This window comes from Hypomesus nipponensis, chromosome 12 (assembly GCF_054491055.1).
Source record: "Hypomesus nipponensis isolate SF chromosome 12, ASM5449105v1, whole genome shotgun sequence".
Classification (NCBI taxonomy): Eukaryota; Metazoa; Chordata; class Actinopteri; order Osmeriformes; family Osmeridae; genus Hypomesus; species Hypomesus nipponensis.
The window spans coordinates 3860001-3886276 of record NC_140372.1 but is presented as its reverse complement, the minus strand read 5'-3'; the positions used below and the strand labels follow the sequence as shown (position 1 = coordinate 3886276).

Genomic DNA, 26276 nt, shown 5'->3' with positions numbered 1-26276 from the left:
CCAATGAAGGCTGATGTGCTTCTTAGCCCCGCCCTCCACCCACTTAGAGTCTGAACTAACCAATCGGAGGCTTCACCATGGTCCAACCAACCAATAGGGTCTGGCAAGCTTCCGAGCCCCTCCCACCCACACAACTTCTAGACTGTCCAATCAGAGGGGTTTTCACACATCCGTATGCACTCTTCTGACCAATGAGAAGGCGAGGAGGGGCAGGAAACTATCCTAATATGGTCTTTCCTCTAAGCCTCTAAGTCTCCTTTCCTGTCCAATAAGTCCTTTCCTCAAATTCACGTTCAATGGAGAAGGAAGGAGAAGGTGCTCAAACTGAGAGACTATATATAAAATAAAGATGAGTGTGTGTATATGATATATATATATGTATATATATATATATATAGCTATGGAATGGCCTTAACATATGTACAATTATTTTTCTTGTTTTCTTTTCGTCACTCTTTCGTAATTTTTTATGCATAGAAGCTTTGCTTTGATCATAATGAGTGAATAAATTAAAATAATATAAGCTACTCTTTCCAACTGTGCTCCTGAGTAAATGAATAAATAACATCCTTCATTTGTGACTACGATGGAATGCATGGCTGGGGCCATGTAAAACACCAGCTCCCAAGATCCTCTCTGCTCCTGCTAAGCATCATGGGAGGGGAATCAAGGGGAACTCATGGAGAAGGGGGAGGAGCATTATGATGATAACAATGAAGACTGAGAAACAGCATGGTTACTTTAAGAAACAGGCTATATATATATTTATACAAACATTACAAGCTTAAACGGTCTCAAGCACCCTATATATGAACACAATTTACCAAAGAGTATGCACCTTAAAACAGGGACCAAGCAGGAAGGCGGGACAAACTTTGATCCTGATAATCAGACCAGGAACAGCTTGTCATTAATCTCCAAACAGTTGCTTTATCCATCCATCCAATCATCCATCTATCCATCCCTTGATTCCTCCTTTCTTCCATCCACCCCTTTGAAGATGTTATCCTTCAGACAGGACTGCCATTACATCCTGTTGGAAACAGGAAACTCCGGCAAGGTTATGATTGAGCTTTAGGGTTCTCTGATGTTTTGATCTCTTACCCGCCTTGCCGCTTGGTCCCCTTCTCCCACAAAGGGTTAAAAAATGTATTTATAAAACACACACACAGGAATCAGGTTTAGCAGTCTCCTCAGACTACTGTTCAACGATACAGGTACAAATGACTGAGAACAGCAACAGAGTCAGAAACATCGAGAAAATCCAGCTTCGTCTTAGTGTGAGAGAGTTAATCACTCATCTTTTATACGGTTTGCTGTTAGACTGTTATCTTCACTTGCATTTCTTTTTTTATTTCTTTTTTTCCTAAAGTTTGAAGTACCGATCTGTTTACAAATACAAGAGACGTGATGCTGACGTTTTTGCAAGGCACTTGTCTTTCTTCAGGGTTTTGCTCACCTTTTTTTCATTGTTTATTTCATTGTTGTTGTTATTGTTGACGTTTTCCATTTTCCGTTTGACAGCACCTGCCTGTCTGTATTGGTGACCACGCCTTATTCCAAGCCAGCAAAACTTTATTTACAAAATAGCCACTCTAAACATTCTCTATAAAAGTGCTCTTCCAAATCAGACCGGAGATAAACTCAACACCCTTTTCTTCCCTCCCTCCCTCTGTCCATCCATCACTCCCTAGAAAAATATCACGTCTTGAGTCTTTGTTTGTTCTCCTCCATCTCTCCCTCCTCTCCATCTCTCCCGTCCCTACATCACTCGTTCTCTTCTTCTTCTTGATGACAACATCCCAGGAGACCGTCTGGTGCGCAGAGGCGCCGTGCGTCTGTCCGTCCGCGAGCCTAGCGGCGGTGGCAGGCGACATCGAAGCAGGTGACCATCATCAGGTGAGCCTTGCAGAAGTTCACCCTGGTCTGCAGACGTCGTGTCACCAGCTCCAGAGCCTCCAAGTACTCCAGAGAGTCCAGCTCGTACACCGGCTGCAGGTCGACTGACACACACACACACACACAGTTATTACACATGCTAATTTAGCAGACACCTTTATCCAGAGTTCATTATAAATACACCCACACACACAGCAGACATGCACAAACACAATATACTTATACAAAAAAATCCAAAATAACAACTCATAGGACAAAGAATGTGTGTATGCATGAATTCATGTGTGTGTATGCATGTTTTGTGTAGGTGTGTGTGTTTGTGTGTACATAGCGTGCCACTTCTAGTGTTGACAGCTATGACCAGCAGCTAGTAGTGAAACCTTACCTTCCAGAGGCTTCTATCACCCCTAATCAGATTGATTACTATCACACGCAAAAATGACGGGTATGTGTGCCAATTTCTGTGTGAGTGGATATGTTGTGTGTGTGTGTGTGTGTGTGTGTGTGTCTAGGGTTGTGAGTTTGCAGGCCTAGGCAAAACACATCAGAAGTTTCAGACATGAGGGAAGAATCTGACTCTGAAAAACAACTGATACACACACACATGCACACTCACACACACACACACTCACACACACACCCTCACACACTCACACACACACACACCCTCACACACTCACACACACACACACACACACTCACACACACACACTCACACACACACACTCACACACACACACACACACTCACATTCGGAGGTCCACTTGTCAGGCTCCAGCATCAGGTAGAGCTTGGTTTGCTCCAGCTCCTTCTTCAGCCAATCATATCTGGCCCTGACCTCGGAGATCTTCTGCTGCCTGTGCTCCAGGAGCTGCAGTGTAGCGCTCAAGTACATCACTTCCTGTTGGGAGGCAGGGGGGATACAATTTCATCATAGAGAAAGTGTGTGTATGTGTAGACACAGAGAGAGGAAGAGAGAGAGAGAGAGAGAGAGAGGGGGGGGAAGGAGAGAAAGGGTGAGAGAGGGAAGGAGGGAGAGAGAGAGAGAGAGAGAGAGAGAGAGAGAGAGAGAGAGAGAGAGAGAGAGAGGGAGGTTTCCTCCAGTAGCTAAGCTTCTCTTGGCTCTGGTGAGCTTCGCTCCAGTCCTCAGAACAGAGGATTGTGTTCAGGGTTCAGCAAATGCCGTCCAGGTGACATTTACACACACACACACACACACACACACACACACACACACACTCCTCCAGTTCCTGAAAACACTAATGTCTCTGTCTGGAAAGTTTGGACGTTTGACACAACACTTTCTTAAATATGTTTTTTATTTTCACTCCCAAGAGCAGCTAGCATGTTTCCAATTCAAACTTCCTCTCCTTCTCTGGTTCACCCCTCCACCTCATCCCTCCCTCTCATCCCTTCATCTTTCCCTCCCCCTCATCCATCCATCTTCATCTCCCACATCCTCTGCAGGGAGGCAAAGAGTTTGGAACGAAACTGAAATAAGATTTTCTTCTTGTTACTCCTGAGGGCAGCTAGGCTGTTTCCAGTTTGCTTCTATTTAATCTCTCCCTTCTCTTCTTCCTTTCAGTCCCTGTCTCAGCCTCACTCTGCTCCTCCCTGCCCCCCCCTCCACTCACCTCTCTCCCCCCTCCATCCCTCCTCCCCCCGCTCACCTTGGTCCCCCTCTCTCCCCCCTCCACCCCTCCTCCCCCCCCTCACCTTGGCCCCCCTCTCTCCCCCCTCTCACCTTGCCCTTCTCTCTCCTCCGCTGCAGTCGCTCCACGTCGTCTATCTCGTACACCTTGATCTCGAAGGGTTCCGCCGGCCGCAGGGGGCCGTCCACCCAGCGTGCACCGGGGCTGGCGGCGGGCTTGCGGGCGGGCGAGGAGACGGAGGAGGAGGAAGAGGCGTCCAGGGTGAGGCTGGGGATCAGACGGCGTCTCTGCGTACCTGGAACACCCAGGCGGAAGGGCAGAGTGTTTAGAACATTTCGGAATGAATTGGAAGACGTGTGCTGGGAACGTTAGAGCGAACCTTCAGCATTCTAAAGACAAAAGCTGCCTTCCTGTCTCTCCTGAGGGAAATAAAGTGCAGTGCTACGGAGAGGTGAGCAGGAACATCAGGACTGACAGCTCTGACCCAGGACAGCCAGGCGAGCGCAGGGCTGAGAGGGACACATGAGCATCCTTCCTGGGCTAGGAACCTAACACTGTGTGTGTGTTGTTCACTGAACCAAACCAGATTAGGGACATCAGAGGTCAGCAGAACAGAGAGAGAGAGAGAGAGAGAGAGAGAGAGAGAGAGAGAGAGAGAGAGAGAGAGAGAGAGAGAGAGAGAGAGAGAGAGAGAGAGAGAGAGAGAGAGAGAAAGAGAGAGAGAGAGAGAGAGATACTGAGTGTGGTTCCTGATCTAGGACCACAGAGATAAGAATGCAGGTCAGCCTCTTATCTGACCACTGCACTGGAATAAGCCCCAATGCTCTGGAATGCACACACACACAGACACACACACACACACCCTCTTACACACGCGCCTACCCTTGCATTTGCATAGAAATTGGCAACTGCGTCGACAGCGGGTGTGTGTTATCAGATTCACACGCAGGGAGACAGAGCGAGGAGGGGGGGGGAGAGGGGGAGCTGGGGGGTGGGCAGGGGGAAGGAGGGGTAGATGAGGGGGGCAGGGTGTAGACAGAGGGAATGAGGGGGGTTTTTAATAGGCTATTCCCTCTCTCTCCGTGTCTCCCTGAGCTCAGGAAAGGTCACAGAGCTGATCTGGAGTGATTCAACACTGCTTCACTCATTTGTATTTCATTACTGCCTACTGCAGCATACCCCAGTTGAACTGAAGGGGGGGGGGGGGCAGAAGAGAGAGAAAAAGAAAGAGAGAGACCGAAGGTGGGGGGCTCCAATTTTACAGAAGAAATCAACTATACAAGACTCTCAACTGGAAACCTGTTTCACATTTTTCCATGCAAACCTCTTTTGACATCCCCTACCCATTTCTCTCTCCATCCTTTTCTTTCTTTCTTTCTTTCTTTCTTTCTTTCTTTCTTTCTTTCTTTCTTTCTTTCTTTCTCTCTCTCTCTCTCTCTCTCTCTCTCTCTCTCTCTCTCTCTCTCTCTCTCCCTATCTCTCTCTCTCCCTCTCTCTCTCTCTCTTTCTCTCTCTCTCTCTCTCTCTCTCTCTCTCTCTCTCTCTCTCTCTCTCTCTCTCTCTCTCTCTCTCTCTCTCTCTCCCTATCTCTCTCTCTCCCACTCTCTCTCTCTCTCCCTCTCTCTCTCTCTCTCTCTCTCCCTCTCTCTCTCTCTCCCCCTATCTCTCTCTCTCTCCCTATCTCTCTCTCCCTCTCTCTCTCCCTAGAAGAGAAGAGGATGAAACAGAGCCACTGTGTGCTCACCTCTGGAACAGGAGAAGGGAGTGAAGGAGGGGTGAGGGAGGGGGAGAGAGAGGGGTCAGGGCACACTGCATTAGAGAGAGGGGTGTCCTGTAGGAAGTTGGCTGGGTGGGAGGGTGGGAGGAGAGAGAGAGCTTTAGAGTGTGTAGGAGTAAAGGAGAGTGGAAATGATTGATGTGAGGAGAGGAGAAGAAAGGAGAGGAGAGAGTTACCAGGGGCCACCCACAGATTGTTCTGACAGCAGCCCTCTGTCCAGAGAGGGGTAAAGAGGAGGGGGGGTGGAGGGTGACAGGGGAGGGGAGGGGGAGGTTGAAAAGAGAAGGGTAAGAGAAGGGCGGGTGCAGGAGGGTGTCATGGCTGAAACCAGATTTTGTTTTTCTGTTCCAAACGTTTTTTCCCCCCATGGCCCTTCCTTCTAAATGGAGGTCTTTCAGTCCCATTCCGCTGGGCTGCCCATGTTTAAAGAAACAGGATCGTTCAGCTCCTGATAGCATGTTGTGGATGGAGGAGACGGAGCAGCCATCCATCTGAGTTTGCCATGCATGGACTGGCACTGTGGTGCTGTGGCTGGGGTGAAGACCAGGGCACAGCCAGGAGCCTTCCAGAGTCTAATGTGGATATTCATCATGATGTCTGTGTGTGTGTCTGTGGGTCCGTGTGTGTGTGTGTGTGTGTGTGTGTGTGAAAGAGGTTCTTACAGTCTCATTACAGCATGACACGGCTGTCTGGCTAATCAAGGTCACCTTGCCCACCTGATCGCTCGCCTCTAATGTTTTCTATTCTACTCTACTGAACTCCATTGTACTCAGAGGAATACTATACAATCAGGGATTTCTCTTTGTCTGTCTCTCTGTCACTCTCACTCTCCCTCTACTGTTATCTTCCTATGTCTCTCGCTCAGTCCATCCTCCCAACCTTTCTCTCCCTCCTTTTTTCTCCATCCCCTTATCCCTCTCTCTTTCTACTCTCTGTCCCCTCCCTCCCTCCCCTCCTCCTCACCGGTGTTGCTCCTCTTCTTGTTGTTCTTCAGGCTGCGCCGGCTGCAGGCGGAGGAGGCATCGCTGACAGAGTCCTGGGCGGAGGAGGCGGAGCCTGTGTTCTCGCTGCTGTCCCTCAGCATGCTCTCGTAGCCGCTGCTCCCGCCGCTGTGATAGAAGAGCGCCGTCTTGCCCATGGCGGGCGGCAGCTCCCCGCTCAGCACGCTGCTGTTGTCGCTGGCGTGGCCACTGCTGCAGCGGTGCGGGCGCCGCGGGGCCGTGATCTTGCTGTAGGGGGACGGGAGCGCCTGGGCCGCTGCCGCCGCCGCCGCGGGGGGCTTCTCGTCTCCGTGGTTACCGCTGGCCACCCCGGCGACGCCCCTCTCCTCCCCAGCCTCGGCCCCTCCTCCTCCTCCTCCCGTCCGGGCGTGCCCCCCTCCGGATCGGGACCCCCCACCTCCTCCCCCTCCTCCTCCTCCTCCTTGGAGCAGCTCAGAGATGCGTCCGTTTACGGCCCTCATGGGCAGCTTGGCGCCCAGCCCTCCCGCCCGGCTCCCCCGACTCAGGGACTGGGTGGACCAGGAGGCTCCAGGGCTGGCTCCTTGAACCTGGCTTTGTCCCTGGCCCTGCCCAGAGACGGGGCCCTGGGCCTGGGCAACCTGAGCCTTGCCGTTGGGGGGCAGGCTGGAGCTGCGGTTGACGGCCTGGGGCAGGGACTTGGTGGAGAAGCTGAGGGTCTTGGTGCTGGAGGTGGACAGGCTGCGGGCCTTGGGGCTGGCCATCAGCAGCTTGCTCACCGCCGAGAGCTTCGACGGGCTCGACTTGGGCGACTGCGGGGACGCGGCGGGCCCGCCTCCGTTCCCGTTAGACGAGGAGGAGGAGAGGGACCCGGCCCGGGTGAGGCTGCGTCCGGTCCGGGGCATGGTGCTGTCCCCCTCCCTCCTCCTCCTCCTCCTCCTCCGCCTCCCCCCCTCAGGCTCTCCCCCCTCTCCAGGGAGAAGCAGTCGTAGTGGGGTCCGTGGGCCCCCTGCGCCCCCCCATGGGAGCGACCCAGAGAGTTGGTCCTGCAGGCCAGCTGCTCCAGCTTGGCTGTGAACAACCTACTGCTCTCCATCCCCTTCATCCTCCCTCCACCTCCGCCTCCAGAGCCCCCCAGGTCCTCCGGCATGCTACCCAGGAACGAGAGCCCGTGGCTGGGGCCGTGGAGGGGGCTGAGGGCGCCCTGGGCCCGGTTCCTCTGGTCCAGACTGGACTTTCGGACGGGCGGGAGAGGGGGGACCCCCCGCTGTCGAGAGAAGAGGCCCTGGCGCCCGGAGGAGCCGCGGCGGTCCAAGGTGGCGCGGGGGCTGCAGGGGGTGGAGGTGGTGACCCCCAGGCTGCGGTATTCCCCGCTGGCGTCCAGGCCGTCGTGCCGGTTGAGCCGGTGCCAGCCGCGGGGGAGGCTGGAGGTGCGGTGGACGTCGGGGGAGTAGACGGGAGTCTCCCCAGCGCCTCCCGCCAGCACCACCTCCCTACGGCAGGAGTCTGGGGAGGAGACGCAGACCGCCTCCCCGCTGCTGGAGCTGCAACGGTCCCACGCCTGCTCGGCCTTCTCCTGGCCCTGGGCCTGGATTTGGCTCCTAGCCGGGTCCACCTGCCTCTTCTCTGGCTTCACCTCGCACACCAGCTCCTTGGGCCGGACGTCCTCGCCGTCCCTCCTCATCCAGGGGTCGTCGAAGGTGATCTCACTGGACATGGACACGAGGCCCTGGGCATGAGCGAAGCCTGGGGCTGGAGTGCAGGCCGAGGCTGGTGTTGGGGGGGGCTTGGCTGGGTGTTTGAGCAGGTTGGTCTTGGTGGGGGAGGAGAGGATGGTGGGCTCCTGGATGACCATGGGCTTGACAACCACACATGGGTGAGTTGTGATGCTGGTCTTGAAGGGGAGGAAGTTGGAGATGGAGCCGCTGGCTTTACCCTGGGAGGGGGGCAACCTCCTCAACCTGTCCTTAGTGGGGGTGTCCTTCTCACTCAACACACCCTCCCCCTCCCCGGCCTCTCCACCCAGAGCTCCAGGAGCTCCAGGGGCCTCCCCCAGGCCCTCTGGCCCAGCGAGGGGACCTGATGTCGGGTATGGCTCAGCCAGAGCCTCCCCTGGGCCCAGGGACTGGCTGAAGCTGTGGAGGGACTGGTCCGCCTCGCTGCCCACGCTCAGCTCACTCAGCCAGGAGGAGATGGACGACCCACCGCTGGGCACCTTCGCCATGGCCTCGCCCTCCACGCGCAGCTTCGCCATGGCGACCTCCGCCATGGCGATCACCGCAACTTGACCCTCCAGCAGGTCTTCGCTGACGCCGCTGATGACGCTGACGGGGCGTGAGCCGGACGCCATGGCGACCACGGAGCAGTCGCTGCTGAAGCTAATGATGCTGGTGGGACGGCCCCCAGGGGCACGCATGGAGCACAGCAGTTCGTCCTCCCCCGCACAGAGGGCCTCGTCTGGGGCCACGGCGGCTAGGACTGGGCCTGGGCCTGGTGGAGGGAAGGGGAGAGAGAGAGAGAGAGAGAGAGAGAGAGAGAGAGAGAGAGAGAGAGAGAGAGAAGAGAGACAGAGAGAGAGAGACAGAGAGACAGAGAGACAGAGGGGAGAGAGAGAGAGAGAGAGAGAGAGAGAGAGAGAGAGAGAGAGAGAGAGAGAGAGAGAGAGAGAGAGAGAGAGAGAGAGAGAGAAAGAGAGAGAGAGAGAGAGACAGAGAGACAGAGGGGAAGAGAGAGAGAGAGAGAGAGAGAGAGAGAGAGAGAGAGAGAGAGAGAGAGAGAGAGAGAGAAGGATATATCACGTTGAATGGGTTTTCCATTACCCCCAAAAAATGTAATTCATAATTATTTTGTGATACATACATACAATATATAGAGAATTAGTTAAGTATGTAAAGGTATGTAAAAGTTAAGTATGTAAAGGTATGTAAAACAGACATATAGAAGTGCAGGCTGACCTGCAGAGAGAGAGGAAAAGAGAGAGAGAGAGAGAGAGAGAGAGAGACAGAGAGAGAGAGAGACAGAGGGGAAGAGAGAGAGTGAGCCACGTGTCTGACCTTCAGCCCTGCTGTCCAGAGGGATCTGAGGGACGTCTTCATCACACAGTGTCTCTGCTGAGCCCAGGCTGGCTGACAGAGACACGGCTCTCTCTAGGACCTGGGGGCTCTGGCCCAGTGGGGAGGTCCTGGACAGGGACTCAAGCTGCAGAACGGACTCGCTGGAGGAACGGCCGCTGTCTGCAGCCAGACTGTCTGCAGTCAGGCTGTCTGCAGCCAGGTTCTGGGAGGAGAGAGGGGGCGTTCCCGGCATCACGCCCTTCTGGGTGTAGACCTTGCAGCGCTGGGAGGGGGAGGAGGGGGGTCTGTGGGTGAGGTGTGTGTGAGGGAGGAGGGGGGGCGAGGGGGGTGAGGGGGGGGTGAGGGGGGGTGGATACAGGGCACAGAGAGACGTGTATGTTAGATCTAGCCAGCGTCATTTATACGAGGTTCTCAATCAGGATACCTAACACTGGTTACCTGTAATCTGAGGTCCTGGTGACCTGGTTACCTGTAATCTGAGGTCCTGGTGACCTGGTTACCTGTAATCTGAGGTCCTGGTGACCTGGTTACCTGTAATCTGAGGTCCTGGTGAGGCTGGCAATTCCAAGACGAGGTGAGCCGAGTGGGCGGGGCTTGCCCTCGCTGCTACTGCCCGCGCTCAGGGACTCACGGCTGTCCAATCAAAAGACCAAAAGACATGATCCCATTCAAATTTGCACATTTTGCCGTCTTAGAAAGAAACAATACAAGACCGTACTAACAATCCACGGGGGCCCCCCACAGCCCCCTTACCTGTCGTGCAGGCTGGCGCTCTTGGCCCGCTGCAGGGGGCTGACGAGGGTGCCCCCGGCCCCGCCCCCGGCCCCGCCCCCCGTCACGCTCCTGCTGGTGCTGAGGCCGCTGGGCTGGACCAGGTTCTGGATCATGCTCTGAGCCAGCTCCGCCTCCTCCACCACCTCCTGGATCTCCTGGAGCTGCTGGTCGTTGGAAACCCTCCAGGGAGAGGAGGTGGAGGAGGAGGGAGGAGGCTCGGGTTTAGCCCCCCCTGCGGCGGCCCCGCCCTGGGCCTGGGGGGGCTCCTGCTTCCCTCCTCCCCGGACGACAGGCCCCTCCTCGAAGAGGAACTTGGGCACCTCCTCACTGCCGTCGATACAGTCCAGCCTCTCCTGCAGCTCTGCGAACGTGTTACACTTCAGACACTCAGCTGTCTCCTCCGGCACGGGGGCCAGGGCCCCCGGAACCAGGGGCCCCTGGGGGGGCTGTGGGGGCTGGGGGCCCCCCGAGGGAGGGGGCTGGCCCAGCTGGGAGGGCACGTTCTGGGTCGGGGCCGGAGCAGGAACCAGCAGGGTCTGCTGTTGCTGTGGTAACGGAGGCGTGGGCTCCGCCTTGCCCCCCAGCAGGGCGGGGATGATGGGTACAAAGTCGGGCGGGCCCTCGTTGTCGGTCAGCTCGCGGTCGGAGACGGTGCCCCCGCCGGGCCCCACGTAGATGACGGTGTCGCACGACTGCTCGCTGCTGGAGTAGCCGTCCTGGTCGCTGTGGAGGCGGAGCAAGGGGAGCTCGGAGCCAGAGGCCCCGCCCCCACGGGAGGGGAAGGGGCGGAGCTGGGTGGGACGGCGCATGCGGCCCTCCTCACAGGAGCTGTCCCCTCCTGAGGAGCTGGAGGTGTACTGCTGAGAGGGGGGAGGGGAGGAGAGAAGGGGAGAGAGGAAGGGAGGGGGAGGAGAGAGGGAGGGGGAGGAGAGAAGGGGAGAGAGGAAGGGAGGGGGAGGAGAGAGGGAGGGGGAGGAGAGAAGGGGAGGGAGGGAGGGAGGGAGGGAGGGAGGGAGGGAGGGAGGGAGGGAGGGAGGGAGGGAGGGAGGGAGGGAGGGAGGGAGGGAGGGGAATGGAGGTGGAGGAGAGAAGGGGAGAGAGGAAGGGAGAGGGAGGAGAGAGGGAGACTGTGAACTGAGTAGATGATGTGGGTGTGTCTGTGTGTGTGTGTGTGTGTGGACGTACCACGCTGACTTTGGTCTTCTTCTTCTTCATGCGGAGGACGCGCGAGGCGATCTGAATGGTGGACAGGGTCTCCGAGAAGTTGCCAGGTGACGAGGAGATGTGAGCGATCATGGTGGTCCGACAGTTGATGTTCCCCAGAGACTCTCTCAACAGCATGGTCAGCTTACTCTCCCTGCACACACACACGCACGCACACACACACGCACACACACACAGAAACTTAGGATCGGGAAGCAAAGGGAGGAACCAAACATTTATTCTCTCTGTGTGTGTTGGTGTGTGTGTGCGTGTGTGTGTTGGCGACTAGGGATACAGTGATTACTCATCTCTCTATGTGACAATCTAACAGAAGGGACAGACGCAGTAGGCTATGTGGTTTCTTGAGGCTATCTCTCCTGTATATAATGTGGGATGAGTGTGTGTGTGTTTGTGTGTGTGTGTGTGTGTTTGTGTGTGTGTGTGTGTGTGTGTGTTTGCCGCAGGGTCCAAGCTCCTCTGTGGCTCACTGTCTCATGCTGCTGTCCTCCTTTTATAATAACACAGCCTCCAGCCAACCCTACTCTCCTCTCTATTCTTCATTCCTGTTTTTCTTCTCAACTTCTCTCCTATCCTCTCTCCTCTACTAGTCTCTCTCTCTCTCTTCCTCCTCTCCACGTCCCTTCCTCTTCAAAGTTTTTTTGGAGGGAGATTAGGCTTGTCAAGCACACTAATTAATTTCCATCTTTGGCACAGTTCACTAGTCTACTCTTCAAGACAATTACACTTGGAGTTTCAAATGAAAAAATGTTCCCCTTAATTTTCCCCTCCATCTCTCCTTATTATTCTCCCTTCACAAACAGGATTCAGTTACGAGGCCTTATAGAGATGTCAGTCTGGGCAGTGATCTGAGACAGAGATTCTTTCCTCACCTCTCCCCTCCTCACCTCTCCCCTCCTCAGCTCTCCCCTCCTCACCTCTCCCCTCCTCACCTCTCCTCACCTCTCCCCTCCTCACCTCTCCCCTCCACACCTCTCCTCACCTCTCCCCTCCTCACCTCTCCCCTCCTCACCTCTCCTCACCTCTCCCCTCCTCTACTCCCCTCTTTTTCCTCAACTCTCCGAACTAGTATTTGTGTGACAGAGAGGGACAGCGAGAGACAGTGAGAGAGAGAGAGGGAGAGAGACGGAGAGAGAGAGATGGTACTGTCCAGTATGCGTTGTTTACAATTCCAGAATAAAGCGACAGGGTGCTTTGCAATATAAATGCAAGACTTGTACTTTGTGATTAAATTAGTGAGGATTAGCATACCCTGGAGGAGTGACGTATGGAGAGAGGAAGGAGAGAGGGAGGAGGAAGGGAGGAGAGAGGGAGGAGGAAGAGAGGAGAGAGGGAGGAGGAAGAGAGGAGCAGGGATGTAGGGAGGAAAAGGAAAAGCAAGTAAAAAGGATGGAAAAAGATTGAATCATCTTTGTGAAAATGCGAAAAGAGAATGTCATCTAAATCACTGTAAAATCTTTTGCTGCTTATTTCTGCAATAAATCAACTTAACCACCCTTGTCCATCTCTTTACGGCTCGGTGTCTCTCAATTTATTATCTCTTCCCTTGTTCTCTCTCTCTCTCTCTCTCTCTCTCTCTCTCTCTTCATCTCTCTCTCTCTACCCTCCCTTATCTCACCCTTTCTTTCCATTTTTTCTCCCGTTGGGAGTTTTTCCTTGTCTTCCTTGAGGGTTTAGGTTGGTTGAGGGGCAGTTCTATGGGCGTATGTGAAGCCCTCTATGACATGCTTGCTATACAAAGGGCTATACAAATACATTTGATTTGATTTGACTTTCTCTCCACCCTACCTTTCCCCGGTAGATATAAACATGTTTGTAGTCCATGTCTCAGGTGATGAATATAAAACAGCAGCTGTTACTGAGGTTTTACTGGAAGTACACCCAAAGCACTTTACCCTTCCTCTCCTCTCTCTCTTTCTCTCTCTGCTCCTCTTTTTGATTTCCCTCTCCTCTCTTCCTCTTTAGTCCTGTCTTTCTGCCTCTTCTCCTCTCTCTCCGCATCTCTCTCTCTCCCTCTTCTCTATCTCTCTCTCTCTCTCCTCTCCATCTCTCCTCTCCTGGCTCCAATTTCTTTGGTCTTTCATCTTCTCTTCTCTTCCCGGCTTATCTCGGCTCTCACCTAAACCCTCCTTTCTCTCCCTCCCTCCTCCTCCCTCCTCGCATTCCCTCCAGGCGTCCTTCCCACAACTTTAGAAGTCATTAATCTCTCAGATGTCACCTTTACCTTAATTATACCAGATTAATACTGGGCACATCAGACACCAACTGTATAGAACCAGAGCATGTATTATTATAATGATTGTGTGTGTAACAATAAACACACACAAGATTAATATGCACACAAAAAAAAACATTTCCACAAACACACACTCACAGACACACCTACTGCACCTACACACACACACACACACACACACACACACACACACACACACACACACACACACACACACACCACTCACTTGTAGGGGATGTGCTTGCTGCCGTTGACCAGTGCCAGGATGACGTTCCCCAGAGCAGAGAGAGTAAGGCAGAGGGCGGGGCCAGGGGCGGGGGCGGGGCCAGGGGCGGGGCAGTGGGCGGGGCTATCTCTGGTCTTCCCCAGCACCTTCACACAGCTGCCCAGGTCTATCAGGTGAAGACGGCTCCTCCCACCAGACACTGGCATGGGCGGAGTGAGAGAGAGAGAGAGAGAGAAAGAGAGAGAGAGAGAGAGAGAGAGAGAGAGAGAGAGAGAGAGAGAGAGAGAGAGGTATCCAGTCTGAATATTTAACTCCAGAGGGCATCCTAGGCCTTTTCCTTGAAACATTTCAACATGCACTCACTCTGACACCTGATCCTGTGGGCCCAGGTGTGTTCAGTACACAAGGGCAGCTATGCTGAGAGAACTAGGGTACCTCCCACATCACACATGCAAGAGCTTGCATGTCTGTGAGAGAGGGAGAGGGAGAGGGAGAGGGAGAGGGAGAGGGAGAGGGAGAGGGAGAGGGAGAGGGAGAGGGAGAGGGAGAGGGAGAGGGAGAGGGAGAGGGAGAGGGAGAGGGAGAGGGAAAGGGAGAGGGAGAGGGAGAGAGGGAAAGAGGGAGAGGGAGAGAGAGAGAGAGAGAGAGAGAGAGAGAGAGAGAGAGAGAGAGAGAGAGAGAGAGAAAGAGAGAGAGAGAGAGAGAGAGCGAGAGAGAGAGTCTGGCTGGCCTGGCTGTCTGTAAGATAGAAGCCCTAAGTGATAAGGGAAAAAAGTGTGTTGCAAATGCAAACAGTGTGTGTGTGCGTGTGTGTCTGTCTGTTCCTCTGTCAGTATCGTCTTCCTTGCGGCTAAGATTAGCACTCCATCATGTGAATGACACCTTCTCTTGTTGACATTATCACTCACACACACACATGTACACACACACACACCTTCTATATTTATATGTGCCTGAGAGACATATCTCTGTCTCTCTCTCACACACACACACACACACACACACACAGCCGCCTGACAGGATCGTGGCTATGTCTCTATTAATACACAAGTGACATTGTGAGCGTGACATCACGCTGTATAATAACCACGGAGACAGACCGACACCTGAGTGTGAGTGTGTGTGTACTCGTCTCCATGACGAAATGCATGGATGTCCTTGTGCCTAATGTGTGTGTGTGTGTATGTACAGCATGTACAGAATGTGTGTGTGTGTACGTACAGTGTATGTACAGTATGTGTGTGTGTGTGTGTGTGTGTGTGTGTACAGCATATACAGTGTGTGTGTGTGTGTGTGTGTGGTACTCACTGCCCCCCTTGCTGGTCTTCTCCATACGGTACTGGTAGATGTGCAGGGTGAACAGCATGTGGGAGGTGCGCTTCTGCTCCTGGTCGCTGTCTGCCCGGCTGCAGGAACGAGCCGCCAGCGCCGCGTCCAGGAAGAAGGCAGCCTTCTCAGCCGTGGGAGCCCGGAGCTCACTCTGGTTCTGGAGCTGGGGGTCACACAGAGGTCACACGCTGAGTTACTCTAGTACCAGACATTAGCTTTCTTTCAAACGTGTGTATGCGTGTGTGTGTGTGTGTGTGTGTGTGTGTGTATGTGTGTGTGTGTGTGTGTGTTTGTGTGTGTGCCGCAGGGCTCCATCAGTTCAGCAATGCATCATATTATCTCTTTACCCTTTGGCCCCAGGCTCTGTTGTCTTACCAGAACCCCTCCGTCACACACACACACACACATACACACGTTTGAAAGAAAGCTAATGTGTGGTACTAGAGTTATATGTTGATGGGATTACTCTGTGTGTCAAATGAGCGTGTCAATGTAATCCTCCCTAATCTGAGATAATCTCATCTACTAAAGATATCCCACAGACATGTAATACTGCAACACACTTTTCTATGAAACACACACACACACACTAACATGCACCCGAATTACCAGGAAACCTATAGTTTCTTTTTAACTGGACTACATTTTGGCACGGCAGTCGCAAATTAAAAACTACAAATCCCTTCTTACCTGCATGCCACAGATGGGGTCCTCGCAGAGGTAGACCCCTGGGGACTGGCCGTCCTGCAGACTGCCTGTGGCCACCTCAGACAGCAGGTCCTTCAAGCTCTCCTCCTTCCCCCACACCTGTAACACACACCGCAAACATCAGCAGATTGTACGTGCAGGTGCACACAGGTACATGCAGCGCTGTGTGGGCGCGTTTGTGTGTGTCTGCAGATGTGTGTGTGTGTGTGCCTGTGTGTGTGTATACCTGTGTGTATGCCTGTGTGTGTGTGCCTGTGTGTGTGTCTGCATAAGTGTGTGTGTGTGCCTGTGTGTGTGTCTGCATATGTGTGTGTGTGTGTGCCTGTGTGTGTATGCCTGTGTGTGTGTATACCTGTGTGTATGCCTGTGTGTGTGTGCCTGTGTGTGTGTCTGTATATGTGTGTGTGTGTGTGCCTGTGTGTGTGTCTGCATGTGCCTGTGTGTGTGTGCCTGTGTGTGTGTCTGCATATGTGTGTGTGTGTGTGTTCCTGTGTGTGTGTCTGCATGTGTCTGTGTGTGTATGCCTGTGTGTGTGTGCCTGTGTGTGTGTCTGTATATGTGTGTGTGTGTATGCCTGTGTGTGTGTATACCTTTGTGTATGCCTGTGTGTGTGTGCCTGTGTGTGTGTACCTCCACAGCGGAGACCCTGACAGAGAAGCGAGCGGCGGTCTTCTCCTTCCTCTCGTTGATGAGTTTGAAGAGCCAGGAGATGCAGCAGGGGATGACCCCCAGGGTCTGCATGGAGTCGTCACGCCCGATCATCGTGTACGACTTCCCTGGGGGAGGCATGCTCAATTTAGGCTCCAGCTCAATCTACTGTCATTATGGCGTTTTTGTATTTTCCACAAATAAAACATTATATACATATACATATATATATATATATATATATATATATATATACATTAAATATGTTATTCTATTTCATGTAATTTTTTTATCGGGTGTGCTCAAGCCTTTGGCCAGCACAACCATTGTTCTCTCTCATATATATATATATATTTTTTTTTATTCTTTCTTTTCCCACCTCTAAGGATCCCTCAATATTTGGACTACATAGACACAGCCTGGAAACATACCCATCTGCAACAGACACAAGCACACCCCATAATATCCCCATAAATGTAAACCTCTCTAGTTAGTTGTATTATGTTTTATTTATATATATATATATATATATATATATATATATATATATATATATATATATATATATATATATACAGTCTGAATAGATGGCAATAGATGGCTGAATAGATGGCATCATAAGATGTGCATCATAAGATGTATTCCACATGTTCCATATAGAGCAGCTATTTGGAAGCATTTTCTGCTGTCATGCACCATCCAGTTACTGCAGACACAAGCATCAAGTTGTTTATCAATCTCCCGTAATCTGATTGGCTCAGAGGGACACATCACTGGACTGACAGCAACCCAGTGATCACTGTCCTAATTCAGACTAAAAGGTCCGATGCCAAGCTTTCTAAGTGTGTGTGTGTGTGTGTGTGTGTGTGTGTGTGTGTGTGTGTGTGCACATTTAAGACTTAAAGGAAAAGGGGAGAGAAGGAGAGAGAAGATCTAATTCCGGTCTTGATGTTGAACCTTGACGTTACTAACTGATGGGATGTTTATTGAATTAGGTGCGTTCCTCCCCAGTCCAGATAAACATGCCTTCAGACTTGTTTTGATTTGAGAGAAGTGCTTCAGAGACGGACCTGAATGAACCGCCTGTTTGGTTGGATTTTGTTTTTCTAACTGCATCATCACTCTGAGGAACAGCAGGTTTAAAATCCTCAGTCTGAGGAACAGCAGGTTTTTTTTCTGTGTGGAAGAGCGCATGGTTCTGTTTGGAAGACTGCATGGTTCTGTGTAGAAGAGCGCATGGTTCTGTGTGGAAAAACGCAGGGTTCTGTGCGGGAGACCGCATGGTTCTGTGTGGAAGAGCGCATGGTTCTGTGTGGAAGAGCGCATGGTTCTGTGTGCAGGATGCGGTGCAGCAGAGACGTGGTTCAGACCAGTGAGTCTGCTGGAACCCTGCGCTGGTAACCCTTAGTAACGGTCTGACGGACACCAGCCCAGCAACCTTCTGACGGCAGGAGCCAGGATAAGATCAGGCCACAGTTTGATCTAAGGGCTCATTGTTGTTGCATGTGTGTGTAGGTATGTGTGTGTAGGTATGTGTGTGTGTGGGCTTGTGTGTGTGTGGGCTTGTGTGTGCACCCTGTCTTTGAGCTGAAAACATGAATGATGATTACATGCACATGGAAAGACACGAGACAGACACAGCCGTGCGTGTGTGTGTGTGTGTGTGCGTGTGCGTGTGTGTGTGTGTGTGTGCGTGTGTGTGTGTGCGTGTGTGTGTGTGTGTGTGTGTGCGTGTGTCCGAGGTCCTGACACTCATTAAAGCAGGCTGTCTGGATGAGCTCTTCAGTGGGATTAGGAAACCAAGCCTGTTCTGACAAGGACTACTGATCTGGAGAGGCTTTCAACTGACACTAAGCTCTCTCTCCCTCTCTACCTCTCTCTCTCCCTCTCTACCTCTCTCTCTCCCTCTCTACCTCTCTCTCCCTCTTTCTCCCTCCCTCCCTCCCTCCCTCCCTCCCTCTCTGTTTCTTCCTCCCTCTCTCTGGTTTTCTCTCTGTATATCTGACACACTCTCTTTATCTGTATGCATGTATGCATTCCTTCCTTGCTAACTTTTATCTTTCATCCTCTCTTTTGTTCCCAACTTCTGTCCCCAGATTGTTTCCATTTTATTCATTTCCTTTTCTCCCCCCATTACACTCACCACCTATCATTCTTCTGCCCTCCCTCCCTCCCTCCCTCCCTCCCTCCCTCCCTCCCTCCCTCCCTCCCTCCCTCCCTCCCTCCCTCCCTCCCTCCCTCCCTCCCTCCCTCCCTCCCTCCCTCCCTCCCTCCCTCCCTCCCTCCCTCCCTCCCTACCTCCTGGTCCCTGCAGGTTGATAGTTCTGACTGAGAAGACTGAGTTTGGGGAAGCAGTCAAGCCAGTCACACAAGGTCAATACTGCCAAAGCGAATCCATACTTGTGTGTGTGTCAGTATGTGTGTGTAATGTACGTGTGTGAGAGTGTGTGTTCACTTGTGTGTGTGTGTCTGCTTGTCATTAGGTGCATGTGTGTGTGAGTATGCGTGTGTGAGTATGTGAGTGTGTGTATGTGTGTGTCTTACCCAGCCTAGAGTGTCCAAAGCAGAACACACAGCCATCTGCTCCATTCACCACCGACTGAATCACCTCGGCAACAGTCCCTGCACACACCTCAGCCTGAAGAGAGAGAGGGCGAGAGAGTGGAAGAGAGAGGTAGAGTGAAAGAGAGAGTGGGAGAGAGAGTGGGAGAGAGAGAGAGAGAGAGAGAGAGAGGTGGAGTGAAAGAGAGAGAGAGTGGGAGAGAGAGAGAGAGAGCGGTAGAGTGAAAGAGAGAGAGTGGGAGAGAGAGAGAGAGAGAGAGAGGTGGAGTGAAAGAGAGAGAGAGAGAGTGGGAGAGAGAGAGAGAGTGGGAGAAAGAGAGAGAGAGAGAGAGAGAGAGAGAGAGAGAGAGAGAGAGGTGGAGTGAAAGAGAGAGAGAGTGGGAGAGAGAGAGAGAGAGCGGTAGAGTGAAAGAGAGAGAGTGGGAGAGAGAGAGAGAGAGAGAGAGGTGGAGTGAAAGAGAGAGAGAGAGAGTGGGAGAGAGAGAGAGAGTGGGAGAAAGAGAGAGAGAGAGAGAGAGAGAGAGAGAGAGAGAGAGAGAGAGAGAGAGAGAGAGAGAGAGAGAGAGAGAGAGAGAGAGAGAGAATGGTGAGAAGGACAGATATAAAAAGAAAGAAAAGAGAGGGGGAGAGACAGAATGACAGAAACGGAAAGAAAGTGAATGACAGATAAAGACAGACAGAGAGGTGAGCCTCTCTCTCAGGACAGCAGTAGTGATCGAGTGTCCAGACCATAATAAGCCCTCACCTGTGAGGCATCGTGAGGAAAAGCAGCATCGAAGGCAAACATCTTCGGTGGCACCTGATTGGCTCCACCTCGTTTCTGCGGGGTATTTCCTTGCGTCTGATTGGCTGAAGGGTCCATGATGGTGACCTGCTTCTTCCTGGGGTCCACCTTGAGGAAGGAGCTGGACTCTGCTGCCCCCGGGGACGACAGCGGACACACACGCACCATCACCTTCACCTGGACACACACACACACACAGTAGTACAGTCAGAGAAGATCACAGTTGGTATTGACTAGCCGTTTAGTTCTTAGATGACACACATCAACACCTGCTCTCCCTCTCTCCTACCTTCCTTCCTTCCTCTCTCTCTCTCCCACTTTGATATCAAAGCCAGGAGCCCTGGGATCTTATTTTAGCTCTCCCCTCCTCCCACTCTCCTCGTCTAAACCTGTTTGTCGCCTCTCCTCCTCACTGCCTTCACTTCTCTTACTTCTCCAGAAATGAACATCACACCCCTCCTTTCCCCCTAAAGTGTTGGCTGTCTACTGGAGGATCAGAGAGAGAGAGAGAGAGAGAGACACAGAGAGAGAGAGACAGAGAGAGACAGAGAGAGAGAGAGAGAGAGAGACAGAGAGACAGAGAGAGACAGAGAGAGAGACAGAGATAAGTAAGGGCAAAACTATGAGCGATGGAGAAGGAGCAAGAGAAAAGAACAAGGGAAGGAGAGTGAGAAATTGGAAGAGAAAAGAGAAGTAGAAGGAGAGAGAGTCACGAAGGATGGAGAGAAACAGGACGAGAGGAGCGAGGGAAGACAGGAAGAGAGAGAGAGAGAGAGAGAGAGGGAGGGAGGGAGGAGGAAAGGATAAGAGAGAGCTCCGTGTGTCGCGTTCTTGAGAACATGAATCAGTTTAGTGAAGAGAGCTCTATCTCTTAGCTGCTGCTAAACGCTGTTCTGGGATTAGGAGAGGACGTTCCCTGAGACATCCCTCCCAAACAGAAAGCCCCGGAATAACAACCGGATAACAGAGGAGGAGAGAAAACAGAGATGAAAGAGAAGAAGTTGATATATTTAGAGGTCGGACATGAGGGGATCAGTCACACCATGAAAAGTGTGTGTGTGTGTGTGTGTTTGGCACAACAGTATACTGCAACCACGGACAGACAAACAAACACACACACAAGTCCCACTTCACTCAGCATGGAGCTGCTTACTAATATAGATCAGCATTGCAAACAATCACACACACACACACACCATCATCTATTTCAAACACAGGAAGGGAGAGTGAAGCGTTTCAAAGAATGGGTGCTGCGTCAGGTCTGGTTCCTTGGTCCTCCAGCCAGGCTGTAACCCAGAGAAGGTGACCCCTCCCTGGGGAACATCAGCCAGATGCTCCCCTGCTGAAGAGGTGCAGTAAAGCTAAGACGGTCTCGCTCGTAAAAGCAACAGTTCACATACGGACCCTGTTGGCAGGCTCTCAATAGGTTTGTGGTATCAGAAAGTCTTCCCGTGAAAACAACACACACACACACACACACACTGACATGATTGCGCACAGTTACACACACTCACCCACACAAGTGCATTTGAGAGATTCTCTCCATTAAAGAGGACTGAGATGGAGAATGGAGGACAGTAAATAAACAGCAAGAGATCTACAGGAGCTTTCTCCTGTTTGCATCACCATGGCAATTCAATAACCCCAGGACACAGGTCTATAAGAGGCAAAAGAAGTGTACGAGTGTGTGTGTCTGTGTGTGTGTTTGTACAGCATATAAGTGCGTCCACATCTGTGAGTGTGTCTGCATGTGTGTGTGTGCGTGTGTATATACAGTAGGAATGTGCGTATTTGTGTGTGTGTGTTACAGGTGTGTGTGTGTGTTGTAAATTCACCTGCTCCCTGGCACCTGAAAGGCAGTAAAGCTGTGACCTTGCTGAGTGCAGGTCAAGACTTCATCTTAAATCTGATGACCTCCTGTTACACGCACACACACACACACACAGACACACTCTCTCTCTCTTCCCCGCTCTCTCTCCCTGTCTCTCTCTCTCTCTCTCTCTCACTCACACACACACACACACCCAACCTATCTTGATCCCAATAAAAACCCTCATCTCATGGATTAGTGCCCAGGGGGGGAAGCGTTAGATTGCTGCGCTCCTTCTGAGGTGTACCTCACACCCACACACTTCCTGTTCCTGTTAGGGAAGCTGGAGATTACTGCTCTAATACCAGGGACTATCATGTCAGCCGCAGTGTGTGTGTGTGTGTGTGTGTTTGACTGTGTGTGTGTGTGTTGGGAAGAACAGGGTTTGTTCAACAACAGCGGGAATGGAGAAAGATCACTGTGCCAAAATAATAACTCTCACCTCTTCATCCTCCTCCTCTTCCTCACCCTCCTCCTCCTCCACTCCATCTCCAGAGAACAGCTCCCCCTGATTCCACCTAACTCTGTAAAGCCCCACTCTCTCTCTCTCTCTCTCTCTCTCTCTTCCTTTCTCTCTCTCTCTCTCCTCTCTCTCTTCCTCTCTCTCTCTCTCTCTCTCTCTTCCTCTCTCTCTCTCTCTCTCTCTCTCTCTCTCTCTCTCTCTCTCTCTCTCTCTCTCTCTCTCTCTCTCTCTCTCTCTCTCCCTCTTCCTCTTACCTGCTCTAACCCTTCCTCTCTGCTTTCCTGGCCTCCTTCTTCCACTCCTTCTGAGAGAGAGGAAAAGTCTTGTTTCTGAAGACGCCTTCTCGACGCCCTACATATCTCACCGGCGTGTCCATTGACACAAACACCTGAATCCAAACATGCGCACACCCAGCTCCAACCTCACACACAAACACACACATCCAACCACAATCACTGTAGTTGTGTCTCTGAACGAAGGAGTAGGATGAATAATTCAACAACTTCCTGTGTGAGACAGGGAGTGGTGTGGGTACCCTGTTCTCATCCCAGACAGGGAGTGCACTCCACACCAGCCATGGAACCCTGGGGATTGATCGCCATTGGCTGAACAAATCCATAGCAGATGGTGAATGAGGCCCTCTAATTGGAGGAGGGACTCGTCAATCACCTGGAGGGCCATCCTCATTAACACCTGTTCCATAACCATTCCATTGATTAAGCAGCACTGCTGAATGGCCAGTGTGTCGGCAGGGGAAAAATAGGTCAAGTTCCATTTCAATATATTAATTAAAGCTTAATGAAACTCTGGCCTTTCAAATCTGACGTCTACTTGTTTTTTTGTTTTTTTTAATCTACTAATTTAATTTCCTGGCACCTCTTGATAGAGCTGGACGGCTGCTGGCTAGTTTGGTGTGTCTGATAAGTTCTTGAAGTAAGACTCACAGATCTGGATGTCTGTGTCTGTGTGTGTGTGTGTGTGTGGGGGGGGGGGGGGGGGTGTCTATCAAAGAGTCTCTTGTGTCCTATTACTCTTATCTTGGTGGTATCAGATTATGTTTATTACATTGACTTTACCCTCTTTCTCTTTCTCTTTCTCTCTCTTTCTCTTTCTCTTTCTTTCTCTCTCTCTCTCTCTCTCTCTCTCTCTCTCTCTCTTTCTTTCTTTCTTTCTTTCTCTCTCTCTCTCTCTCTCTCTCTCTCTCTCTCTCTCTCTCTCTCTCTCTCTCTCTCTCTCTCTCTCTCTCTCTCTCTCTCTCTCTCTCTCTCTCTCTCTCTCTCTCTCTCTCTCTCTCTCTCTCTCCAAACACACGCACACACATGCATTAGACATGAACCTACTTAGACAGAGGCTTCCATTAGACCTGTGTAAATCCCCAATCATTTGCCCAACACACAAACCACACACACAAATCACACACACAAACCACACACACACCACACGCAGAAAGAGAAAGCGATAAAATCAGACATGGATGGAGCTCTTAGAATCAGTTTGCCATTCTGCCAACCATTTGCATTCTGCACACACACACACACAGACGCAAATCTGTTTTGCGTCTGTGTGTGTGCGTACTCCCCTTCCATCTCGGCTAATTCCCCCAACCACTCCCCATCCCTCTACCCCTCCACCCCTCCACTCCTCATTCCTTCACCATCCCTCCACCATCTCCTCATCCCTCCACCATCTCCACCATCCCTCCACCATCTCCTCATCCCTCCTCATCCCTCCACCATCCCTCCTCCATCTCCTCATCCCTCCACCATGCCTCCACCATCTCCTCATCCCTCCACCCCTCCACTCCACCATTTCCTCATCCCTCCACCCCTCCACTCCACCATCTCCTCATCCCTCCACCATCTCCTCATCCCTCCACCATCCCTCCACCATCTCCACCATCCCTCCACCATCTCCTCATCCCTCCTCATCCCTCCACCATCCCTCCTCCATCTCCTCATCCCTCCACCATGCCTCCACCATCTCCTCATCCCTCCACCCCTCCACTCCACCATCTCCTCATCCCTCCACCATCCCTCCACCATCTCCTCATCCCTCCACCATCTCCACCATCCCTCCACCATCTCCCCATCCCTACACCATCTCCACCATCCCTCCTCCATCTCCTCATCCCTCCACCATGCCTCCACCATCTCCTCATCCCTCCACCCCTCCACTCCACCATCTCCTCATCCCTCCACCATCCCTCCACCATCTCCACCATGCCTCCTCCATCTCCTCATCCCTCCACCATCTCCTCATCCCTCCACCATGCCTCCACCATCTCCTCATCTCTCCACCATGCCTCCACCATCTCCTCATCCCTCCTCATCCCTCCACCATGCCTCCACCATCTCCTCATCCCTCCACCATCTCCTCATCGCTCCACCATCTCCTCATCTCTCCACCATCTCCTCATCCCTCCACCATCTCCTCATCCCTCCACCATCTCCTCATCCCTCCACCATGCCCCACCATCTCCTCATCTCTTCACCATCTCCTCATCTCTCCACCATCTCCTCATCCCTCCATCTCTCTATCTTTGTTTCTCTGTTGGCTCCTCTCCACCCCCCATCTGTCTCACAATTAAGCCTGGCGCTCTCCTGCCAATACTAACACTGTTAATGTTTTATCCACAGCACTGGAACAGAGTGGATATTGAATTCCCATGCTACACACACACACACATACGTATACACACACACACACACACACACACTCCTCTCGTGAGGTGATCCTGGAGAGAGCTATTAAAAATTGATTAGCCGTCATCGTGTCATTTCTCCCAAGGTCGCCATTCGAGCCGACGTGTGTGTGTGTTGGTGTGTGTGTGTGTTGGTGTGTGTGTGTTGGTGTGTGTGTGTGTGTTGGGGTGTGTGTGTGTTGGTGTGTGTGTGCGTGCATGTCTGGTCTGCTTATGTGATTGATGGAATTGTCAAAGCCCCACAATCTTTCAGTGTCTGTCTAGCAGGATGACTCTGGATGGATGAATGTAAGAGGAAAAGGGATGGAGGAGAGGAGAGGAGAGGAGAGGAGAGGAGAGGAGAGGAGGGGAGGGGAGGGGAGAGGAGGGGAGAGGAGGGGAGAGGAGGGGAGAGGAGAGGAGAGGAGGGGAGAGGAGGGGAGAGGAGGGGAGAGGAGGGGAGAGGAGAGGAGAGGAGGGGAGAGGAGAGGAGAGGAGAGGAGGGGAGAGGAGGGGAGAGGAGGGGAGAGGAGAGGAAGGGAACGGAGGGGAAGTAGGGAAAATCTCTGTTACATCTCTCTGTTAGCTAGCTGTATGAAGAGAAGCCATCTTGGCCAGCTCATGTTCAGATCTTGACAGCAGGTATTTCACTGGTAAAGTAAGCTGAACGATAACAACACGTGCCATTTAATTTCAGTAACAGCATATCTTCCTCTGCAATCGCAGAGATGAATGGAAGCTTCCCCGCTGGGTAATATGATTAAGGAGAGACAGAATGTACCAAAACCAAAACAAGGGGGGAGGGGGACACAGCTACCACCCAGGTGACCGCAGGGAGATTCTACTAATCCAACAGATCCTATTCACACACACCACACACCACACACACACCACACACACACCACACGCACACACCACACACCACACACACACCACACACACACCACACACACACCACACACACACACCACACACACACACCCCACACACCACACACACACCACACACACACCACACACACACACCACACACACCACACACACACCACACACACACCACACACACACCACACACACCACACACACCACACACACCACACACACCACACACCCGTACGGTCTGTACATGCCACAGTCCTCCAGACAGGAGGGTGTGTTAGCTGATGTCTCTGGGTGATCTGCTGTGATGTCTTCATCTTCTACCTGAGAGGAAGCTACTGAGGGAGAACACTCTACACACACACCACACACAACACACTGTACACACACACACACACACAACACACTCTACACACACACACACAACAACACACTCTACACACACACACACAACAACACACAACACACACACACAACAACAACACACACACACAACAACACACACACACACACACAACAACACACACACACACACA

The 26276-nt window shown here is 52.2% G+C and overlaps 1 protein-coding gene across 1 annotated transcript in view; it reads right to left on the bottom strand.

The window, feature by feature from the left end:
• Positions 1 to 335: 335 nt before the first annotated feature.
• The window catches only part of kif26ba (kinesin family member 26Ba), a 63022-nt gene continuing 37081 nt past the window's right edge, over positions 336 to 26276 (bottom strand). The window contains 15 exon segments of the mRNA XM_084668461.1: positions 336 to 2003; positions 2650 to 2800; positions 3644 to 3846; positions 6292 to 7222; positions 7225 to 8744; positions 9290 to 9645; positions 9893 to 9994; positions 10115 to 10995; positions 11321 to 11492; positions 13819 to 14017; positions 15127 to 15310; positions 15838 to 15954; positions 16486 to 16631; positions 19048 to 19141; positions 19811 to 20026. Of these exon segments, the coding sequence (XP_084524587.1) occupies positions 1855 to 2003; positions 2650 to 2800; positions 3644 to 3846; positions 6292 to 7222; positions 7225 to 8744; positions 9290 to 9645; positions 9893 to 9994; positions 10115 to 10995; positions 11321 to 11492; positions 13819 to 14017; positions 15127 to 15310; positions 15838 to 15954; positions 16486 to 16631; positions 19048 to 19141; positions 19811 to 20026 (5421 nt within the window). The 3' untranslated portion in view covers positions 336 to 1854.